Source organism: Episyrphus balteatus, chromosome 2, assembly GCF_945859705.1.
Source record: "Episyrphus balteatus chromosome 2, idEpiBalt1.1, whole genome shotgun sequence".
Classification (NCBI taxonomy): Eukaryota; Metazoa; Arthropoda; class Insecta; order Diptera; family Syrphidae; genus Episyrphus; species Episyrphus balteatus.
The window spans coordinates 21,560,891-21,570,887 of NC_079135.1; the positions used below are offsets into that span (position 1 = coordinate 21,560,891).

A 9,997-nucleotide genomic window follows, 5' to 3' on the forward strand; every position below is an offset into this window, starting at 1 on the left:
ATATGTTTAAAAAAAAAATTATACATGAATGAATTTAGATTCAAAAGTATTATTTTTTGATCTTATAAAATTTTACTATCACGAAAAAATATATATGTAAGACGAAAAAATATGTCTTTTTAGGATTCCACGAGTAATTTTGAAAAAAAAAAATTACTGTGTTGTAATTTGAAGTCAAGAGTGCCAAAAACCATGTTAATATTCAAGTAGTTGAAAAATTTTGCGTGCCAATGCAATTTTTATTTTTAAATCCGAAATCAAGCAACGATTTTTATTAAATAAAACTAAATAAAACCCTCCCCAAAAACCTATATTCATTTTTTGTGACGAATCACCGTCGAAAGAAATTATTGTTAAAAAAAAAACACAACCAAAGATTCCTCGTGATTTTTTATTAATTTATTAAATTTTGGCACTTTGTTCCCTACTACTATCATCTTTATTCAAACTTCGTTTCTTCTTCGACAATCTTCGTTGTTTTCTCCTCGTTTGCCTCAATTTCCTCCACAATCTTATTGTAAAAAAATATACAAATTCCACCAAACTCAAAATCGATATACCCATAAAAAGTCCCAACAATCCACCACAACTTGCTATAAAATCTGTCCAACTATACAATTCGGAACGTTTTAGTCCATTAAAGACATCAGCTTTGAAATTAATACTTAGTTGCGTTACTCGAGTGCTTTAAATGAAAAACAAACAAATTAAAGAAAAGTAAAAAAAAAATTGTGGAATATGTTTTACCTCCAAATATCATCACCCATTCGATCTTCTCTAAAAGCTCTAGCTGTCCCAACTACATCAATTGCAACTTGATGTTCCAGCTCTGCTTTATATTCAATTTCAATACAAGTTGGTAAACAATGACAAAAACTACTTAAATTATTAAATTGATTTGGATTTCGTTCTAATTTGAATTTCATGGTGCTGCTATGGTCGATGACGTCATCCATGCATTTGATACTATCAGCTCCACAAACTGGATGAGATGAATTTCCTATTTAACAAAACAAAGTTAACCTTTAAAAAAGATGTTTAGGCTTAATATGGAAAAAACTTACTGGGCATTGAAAATTTAACACATCCACATTTGGCAAGGGTTTGATTTGCCAAACATTCCAATTGACAGTTGACTTGGTTATAGACTTTGAAATACCTTAAATATCGTTCATTTTGATAGTAGCATTGTCGCCTTTCAGGCTGATAATGTCTCAATCCATCAGAAGTCGTTACAAGTCTAGGCTTCACAGCTAACAAAACTGTTTGATCAAAAGGAATATCGACAAACTTCTTTGACACTTGTGGTTCTTCTCCAGGAGTGTGCAGTGTGACTTTGAAGCCTTGTAAAGCATTTCGACACATTTGTTCTTCATCTTCTTTTCTATTTGTCAAAAAAACAATAAGACTTTCTTGAGCACCAGCTCCTAAAGCTCGAACAGGAAAAGTATCAGCATCAGCTTGTTCGTTGTAACCATTTTCTAGATCCCAATCTAAATGTTGGTTAATGTCGTATTTGTTACCGATAAAGTCCTTTTTCCGGGAATTGTACCTTTTTTGAAGATTTAGATAGAAAGAATGATTTAAAAAGGTGTTTTTACTTACAATTCAGTCCGATATTGGGAAGATTTAAGTGAATTAAATGAAAAACAGATTCCTTCTTCGGTTAAAATCGAATCAAAAATTTCTTCACAATTGATATTTGAACGTTTCCAATAGCATTCGGCAAATGTTTCCTCTAAAGTTGGAGCTGCCTTCGTTATTGCTTTGATTAAATCTGATGAATTGGCAAAAATGTTTCCATAAGAACTTGAGACAACTCTTGGTTGACATGTTTGTGATATTGCTTCCCAATAGTATTGTCTGGAATTCAATTTGTACTTAATTGGAGATCTTAAAGTCAGAATTGATTATCTTACTCTTCTTTCGTTAAGTTTCCATGATCAGAAATTTTCCAATATATTTCTGTGTAATTAAAAATGGTCGTGTGAGTTTTAGTTTCAGGGCAAATGGTTACCGAAGGAAATGGAATTTCCCAGACGGGTGTTTGTTTTTCATTGAAGCTAACAATGACTGGGGTAGTGTTTCGTTTTTCCCAGATAATTGTTATAAGATAGCAACACGTTACTATTGAAAATATGATACCACAGATCCAGATGATTCTGGAAAAGGAAAAGAAAATTGTTTTTATTAAAATTCTTTATCCTCTTCATAGCATCTATTTTTTTGCATTCAAGGGCAAAATATTTAGGTTAATTGATCTACCAGAAAAAAAATAATCTAATTTCTTTTACGACCTAAAATAAATCTATGGCAAGTAAGGACTAAAATGAAAAAACATTTTTCTCAAAAACAGGTCTACCGATTTCGATAAAAAAATATGTGTACTGCAGCACATATGTAAATCCTACTTTTACTACTTTGAAAATAAAAAAAATATTTTTTTCTATTTCTAACTTAAAAAACATTTTTGTGTCATTAAGGTTAAAATTAGGAAAAAAGTTTTAAAAAAATAATATTTTGATTTTTAAAATATAGATTCAATTTTTTTTTTGTGGGAAAATTCACTTATGTATGTACCTACAAGTACATATATTTGAAAACGAATTAAGGAATTTTCTTGAAATTTTGATTTTGGGTATCGATAAGTACTTTTTTTAAGGGAATTCCAATTTTTTTTTTAACCCTTTCGGACCCAGCGTTACTTTCATGTAACATATTTTTAAAAAATTCGTATAAAATATTCCATTAAATAATTTTTTAGGTTTCGATGGCTTAATTGAAAGATAATAATGAGTAGTTACTGGATTATTACAAAAAGTTAGTCAAAAATCACACCTTTAATTTTTTTTTTTATCGAAAAAGTTACTGAAATTCACATTGTTTTTTGCAAAACTTTTTTTTATGTATGGTCATAATATTGAAAAAAAGATATAAAAAATGTTAATCCAGAAAGTGTTTTGTTTTTTGGCTTAGAAGAAGAAGCATACATTATTGTTCCATAAAAAGTTATTTTCTCAGTTGTCCTACTTTTTTTGGTGGTCTAGCTGGTGCACGTTACTTACCTGTAACATGAGAGTAACACATTAGTTTTGCTATTTATTATTTTGGAAAATAAATAATTTTGACACGATAATACTGAAAAAAAAAAACATTTTTTAATATTGATTTTCATGGCTTGGGTTCGAAACGGTTAATATTTGGAAGTTTTTATATAAAAAACTTCTTTTATTTTAAACGACATTTTTCAAAAGTTTTTTTTTGTTTTTTCTGTTTAAAAAAATCAACTGAATACTTGAATTGGAGTTTAAAACGATTTAATTTTTTTTTAATTATTTTAATAAAATAAAATAAAATTTCTCATAAAATTTAATAAGAACAATTCTTTAAGGAGTTTTAACATTCAAAACTTTTACATTAAAATCACGATATTTTCTTAAAAAAAAAAAAAAATGCAGTTTTATTGGAATTCCTTTGAGCTATACGAGGTTTACACTTTAAAGAAAACCGTAGTTTTATGGATAATACGCAAAAACTGCCAGCTTTTTTTTTTTATAGAAAATGGCGTCCATAATAAGCGATAAAATATAATTTACTATTTTTAAAACAATTTATAAATACAAAATTTAATTTAATTGAAATCAAAAAGATAAATCGATCTTAAATTTGGATGTAACACTCCTTTTATGTTCAATAAAAAAAGAAATTCAAACAGTTTAAAAACAAAATCTAGTATCTTGCACGAAATATGTAAAATCGGTAAAACATAATTTGAAAGCCGTTATTACAACTTTTTTAATAATGTTCACGAAAAGATTGACAATTTTTATGTTATATTGTTGCCAATTACATAATATTTTAAAGGTAGATTTTTTTTTTAAATCATAAAATAATATGACCAAAATGTTCATTAAAACTGAAGATTTATTTTTTCTTTGAACCAGATCATATTTTTCAAAAAGATCTTGATATCATTAATTCGAGCCCGGGGGGTAAAAAATTGAGCGTATTGAAAAATAACAACTTCAAAATGAGCTTGTCACTTCAGTACACATTTTCAGTATCTCATGGTAAATCTCAAAATCGGTATCAAATAGACTTTATTATTATGTAAGTAATTACCTATCGATAATTGGAAGTTTCTTTTCACCAATATATTTAAATCCATGAACTGAACATTCGTTTGAATATTCAAAGAATATTCTTTTGAAAGCTTTAAATTTATTTTCACAACTACAGCATGGTTTAATTGGTTCAGTATTTGAACTTGAATCATTTTCTTCTAACATTGTTTAATTTTTAACTTAAATTCGCTTTGTTGTTCAATTTGGGTATACTCGCACAATTCACTTCCATTATTTCCTATTCTATCTATTCTTATTAACTATTTTTAGCCATTCAACGCGCTTATGTTTCCACTTCAAAAACTAAAAGGTAAATGAGTTAAAAATATTTCAATTTACAGGAGTTTATTTATCAGTTGGAAAATACCTAATTAAGTAAATAACTTTTCCTTATACTTCTAAGGTGAAAGTCTCAAGAGAGCGGAAATTAATTCATTTTATATAAAGGGGCTAGTCATCTTGTTTATATTTCAACACAAATGAAGTCAGTATGTGACCAATTCTATTGGTGGAACTGTAGTGACTTGCTACGTTTCAAAGGGAATATTTTGTTATTATAATTATTACTGTCACAAGTCTTCCTTTAAATCGAGAAAAAGTGAAGAAATTTCACTGCAAAAACTAACAGATACCTTTAAGTTTAAGAAATTATTATATCGGATAGTACGATATTAATTACAATTACAGCATCTACGTGCGACCCTGTGGTAAGTTTCATTTTTAAAACGTTAGAACTATAACTTTTTTTCTTTCACGCTCTTCAGATTAAATTGAATTTTTCCGGTAAAATTAGAAACACTTTTTAAAAACATAGTCACAATTAACTGACTCATTTCGTTATATGATTATAGTCGAAATATAACATTTTTCTATAACAAGATGTAATAATTGACTTTGAAAAGTGGAAATGAAAATGAGATATTCAGATTTCAGCCTTAACCCTCTGTAGGCACACCTGTATTTTGTGACGTGATAGACACACGGGTCGAATTTGGTTTATACTTTTTCATGTCGCTAGAACTTTTTTCGGTCTCAATATATTATGGAGAATCATATATGAAATTGGTGTAGAATTTTCCCAGGAATTCGAATATTTTATTCACAATTCCAAAAAACAAAATATTTTCACCCTTATATATAGACTTTTTTGTGACCACTTTTTTGAAAAATAGTAATTTTTTTATTTTTGTCCCGCCAAATTCGCATCCGTGTGCCGACAGAAGGTTAACTGTATCGAAAACGATACTTTTTTGCCTAAAACAATTTTTTTTTGTACTGGTTAAGCATATTCGTAGGTCATTATTCTAGATATTATTTTTCTAATTTTTACTTGAATAAGGCAAGACCAAAAGGAGTGTTTTGCTTTTTTCAGGTACTATGTTTGGTTATTCAACTGTGACGTCATTGCTCCTAAACTACTTGTATCAATTTAACAAATGCTATATCGTTGGATAAGTCTTGCTTGTCCTCTTGTAAATGGTTTTATGGTGTTAATAAAACCGAATATGGTCCCCTCTAGAGGACAAAACCATAATTTTTTTAAATATATTTTCTTGTTTGATTCTCATTAGTACGTTATTTTGAAGTAGTTTCTGAATTTTTAACGGTACCTACCGTAAAATGTTTTTTTTTTTTTATTTATGAATTTTTCGTAAATGTCGATTTGAGCCAAAATTTGTATACAGAAACGTCAAAGTTATCCTTATATACCTAAAAAATTTACAAAATTTTCGAAAAGTAACACATTTTGGATTTAAAAAAAAAATTTACAAATTTATTTTTTTGAAAAAAACAATTTTTTCAAAATTGAATGTAGAAAATTTTTATATATAAAAACATATTTTTTAAAAACGACTCTAACGATTTTAAATTTTTTATAATAGTAGGAGATCCCGCCATAGGACGACCTACCCTCATCGTTATACCAGTTGAGAGTTAAATTTTCTGAAAGTTGGTGTCTAAGGAAATAAATTGCACATTGGTTGCCTATCGATATCCTGTCAAGGCATAGGGTTGCCAGGCCTTAAAGTTTAATTTTCCGTATTTTTGAATACGCTACCCTGCTTATATGGCGAGCCGAATACTCATTGAATATTTTGCACTTGTAGGGTTTTGAAATTGCCGCTCAGGACGTGGCCACCTCATCGCTCAGGATTGACGCTCAGCCGCTCAGGACGTGGCCGTAGCCTAACGATTTTAAATTTTTTTTCAATAGGTACAAAGCCTTAAATGTGGGTGAAAAACTCTTAAAAATAATGGCACGCTAGAAAATTCAGTCCGAGGACAGGAATAACAAAAACACACACATTTTATGTAAAAGTCATAGGATAAAATACGAATCTTGAGCCTTTCATAGTAAAAAACTAGGGAAATAAGTATTCTTTGCCATAAAGCAAAGCGCCAGTTATGAAAATAATATCAAATTTAATTTCAAAGACCAACCCTTTATTATGCAGCAAGTCACTTCGGTACCTCCATTAGATATTTATATTATCATACTCATTTCTTCTTAATAATGAAAATACCATGATAGATCGCTTAATAAACTAAATTTTATTGGACTCTTGAGAATTTCAACACAATATTCAAGAAATTAATTACTATTATTGCTATTATTTTCTAACATTGACTACAACCTATATGGTTAACCGCAAAAACTTCCTCATATAATTTTTAATCGTTCAAGTAGAAACATATTATCAAGTAGAGACAAAAGCTAACTAACACTGTTGGAAAATTTGTATTTTATTTAATAACAAAATATTTTTAAAATTAAAAAGTGATAAAATGAGATATTTTAAAGAAAAAGATTCCGACACGAATACTATTCCAAATAGAAAATGCATAAAAAGTCGAACTACATTGCAAGTTATCAAAGAAACATTCTACGAATATTTTGAAGAAAGTTCAATTCATGGATTTCGATATATTGGTGAAAAACGGCCAGCTTTTGATAGGTAATAATAGAATTTTTTGCATTAGTTTTCGTTTTGAAAAAAAAAATTCCAATTTAAAAAAAAAGGAATTTTCTATTTTTGAGTTCCAAGTAGGTATGTTTAAGAACGCCATATTTTTTCTATGAATATGAATTTTTAGAAAAATTCTTTTGTTTTTTTGCTTATTTTTGATTTGTCATTTTTGATGTTTTGGTTTTTTGATTTCTATTTTCTGATTCTTGACTCATGATTCTTACTTTTCTTTTATTTTCAGAATCATTTGGCTCATTGCTGTCATACTTTCCTTCCTAACATGTTCTTATCTCATAAAAAATATTTGGGAAAAACGCTCCAACGAACCGGTCATTGTTAGTTTCAATGAAAAACTAACACCCGTTTGGGAAATACCATTTCCGGCGGTAACCATTTGCGCTGAAACAAAATCTCACACCAAATTATTCAATTTTACAGAAATCTATTGGAAAATTTCTGACAACAAAAATATTACAGAAGATAAGTATGTAAAAAGAAGAAAAAGATCACCTAAATTTAAGCGGATTTCTTCATGGTTTTTTACCAAGATGACTTTCGTCTTAATTTAAGCGGAAATCTACTTAATTTAAGCGGAATATTATTATTATCATTAAAAGCATGATTTTAATCTTAAATTAAGTGTATTTCCGCTTAAATTAAGTGGCTTTCCGCTTAAATTAAGACGGAATTCATCTTTGCAAAAAACCATGAAGAAATCCGCTTAAATTTAGGTGGTCTTTATCTCTGTGTAGCCAAAGTCCAATGTTTCAGGAAATACAACTGGGAGGCAATATCACAAATATGTCGACCAAGACTCGAAATGCATTCTTTTGGGCGCCATTTTGCCAATGCACCAGACTTGATTATGGCAATGTTAAAGTTAGCTCCAATATTCAATGAAACTATGAACGACTGTTATTGGAAACATACAAATTTCGAATGTGACGAATATTTCGATTATACTTTGACTGATGAAGGAATCTGTTATTCATTTAATTCACTTAAATCTGCACATTATCGGACTGAATTGTAAGTAGAGATAAAATAGAGACATTTTTTTTATCTAACATCTAAGTTTACAAAATAAGATACAACTCACGAAGAAAAGAATTTATCGGTTACAAATTCGACAATGACAGAAATTTAGATTGGGATTTAGAAAATGGTTACAACAAACAAGCTAATGAAGAGACTTTTCCTAAACGGGTTTTAGGAGATGGAGAACTCGAAAGTCTGATTTTATTTATAACCGATAGCAAACAAAACAATGAATTTATGTGTCGAAATGGCGTTCATGGTTTTAAAATAATACTTCATACTCCAGGAGAGGAACCAAATGTGTCGAAAAAGTTCGTCAGTATTCCCTTTGATCAAACAGCTGTGATAACAATTAATCCGCAAATTGTGAGCACTTCCGATGGATTGGAAGATTATCATCCAGAAAAGTATAAAATTTTTTAGTTTCTTTCTTTCTGAATCTTTTGATAAATAAGTTTTTTTTTTTTTTGAAGACGCCAATGCTACTATCAGAATGAACGGTATTTAAGGTATTTTACGGTCTATACGCAGGTTAATTGTGAGTTGGAATGTCTTGCAAATCAAACCCTTGCCAAGTGTGGATGTGTCAAATTTTCAATGCCAAGTAAGCTTTGTTCTGTAAACAGTGGAAATATATTATAAAATTTCGACTTTTTTTTTAAAGGAAACTCTTCACATCCAGTTTGTGGAGCAGCTAGTCTAAAATGCCTAGATGACGTCATAAAAAATAGTAACACTGTGAAATTTCAACAACGAAACATTCCAAACCAAAATAATGATTTTAGTAATTTTTGTCATTGTCTACCAACTTGCTTTGAAGTTGAATATAAAGCAGAAGTTGAACATCAAGTTGATATCAATGTAATGGAAACTGCAACAGCTTTTAGGGAAGAAGACTTGGATTTTTTACTTGAGAAGTAGGAATAAGAAATCAATTTCATCATAAATACTTATATTTTATTTATTTTACAGTCGAGTAACACAAATACATATTTACTTTAAAGCAGATGTCTTCAATGGGCTAAAACGTTCCGAATTGTATAGTGAGACAGATTTTATAGCAAATTGTGGAGGTTTGTTGGGACTTTTTATGGGTTTTTCGACATTAAGTTTGGTAGAATTGGTATACTTTTTTACTATAAGATTGTGGAAGAATTTGAAAACTAGAAAAATAAACCTTAGAAAAGAGTTGAAGAAGAAAAGAAATTTAAACAAAATTGCTTGTAATAATAAATTGAAATAGAAAAGTTTATTATTTTTCATATTTTGTTTTTTTTTCAATATATTTTTGATTCTACAGATCAGATTTTATTCTTAATATCGTGCGGGGTAATAAATCTCCAAAATACCTAATAGTTTTTGGACTGTCCCATTTTTTGTCTGAAAAGAGGATCAATAATTGTTTTTCAGTAAATGTATAGTTTTGGTCGCATTCTTTATATTTTGGTACATAAGTTCTGTTCATCGTTTAAGGAATGGTATCGACCCCACTGTTCTTACATCTGTCATTTGGTGGGTCTTTGGATTTTTGAATTTAAAGCTTTGCGTTGGTGGAAGAGTGGCCAGAGCATCTTAAAATTTTTGTCAACAGTTGATATTCAGCAACCCAGGCTTGCAAACAAAAATTTGGTTTTCAGTTATGAATAGAGCTTGAAAAGGCCTTTCTTTTGATGTATCACTCGATGGATTTGGGGAACTTTTTTTGAAAATCCATTATTTTTTCGCAAAAATTAAAAAAAAAAAAATAGATTTGTAATTTTTTTTACATCAATGGATATGTCTATTCATTGTTAGCTCATATCTGTGAACCAAATCCAGTTTCGACACCTTGATCTGAAAATATCTGCTTCCGAGTAGAAGACAAAA

At 29.1% G+C, this 9,997-nt stretch overlaps 2 protein-coding genes across 2 annotated transcripts; one reads left to right on the plus strand and one right to left on the minus strand.

Moving 5' to 3' along the window:
- Window positions 1-386: 386 nt before the first annotated feature.
- On the minus strand, window positions 387-1,857 carry LOC129912148 (pickpocket protein 28-like). Its single transcript, XM_055990276.1, has 4 exons — window positions 1,606-1,857; window positions 1,065-1,552; window positions 748-1,000; window positions 387-685 (listed from the first exon to the last, which is right to left on the minus strand). Exons 2-4 carry the CDS (start codon window positions 1,363-1,365, stop codon window positions 403-405), a joined length of 837 nt encoding a protein of 278 aa, XP_055846251.1. The 5' UTR covers window positions 1,366-1,552; window positions 1,606-1,857; the 3' UTR covers window positions 387-402.
- A 5,054-nt stretch (window positions 1,858-6,911) lies between these two features.
- LOC129908289 (pickpocket protein 28-like) lies at window positions 6,912-9,329 on the plus strand (the record flags this gene model as incomplete). The annotated part of the gene is made up of 7 exons (XM_055984695.1): window positions 6,912-7,081; window positions 7,335-7,577; window positions 7,865-8,122; window positions 8,182-8,538; window positions 8,605-8,735; window positions 8,796-9,048; window positions 9,104-9,329. Coding segments are annotated over exons 1-7 (1,638 nt in total), but the record flags the coding sequence as incomplete, so codon positions are not given.
- Between the last annotated feature and the right edge of the window lie 668 nt (window positions 9,330-9,997).

Coding starts and splice junctions, on each gene's coding strand:
- LOC129912148 (XM_055990276.1), bottom strand. CDS start 1,365: ATGTGTCGAAATGCTTTACAAGGCTTCAAAGTCACACTGCACACTCCT. Junction 1,001..1,064: donor TGTTAAATTTTCAATGCCCA/GTAAGTTTTTTC, acceptor TTTGTTAAATAG/GAAATTCATCTCATCCAGTT. Junction 686..747: donor ATGGGTGATGATATTTGGAG/GTAAAACATATT, acceptor TTTCATTTAAAG/CACTCGAGTAACGCAACTAA.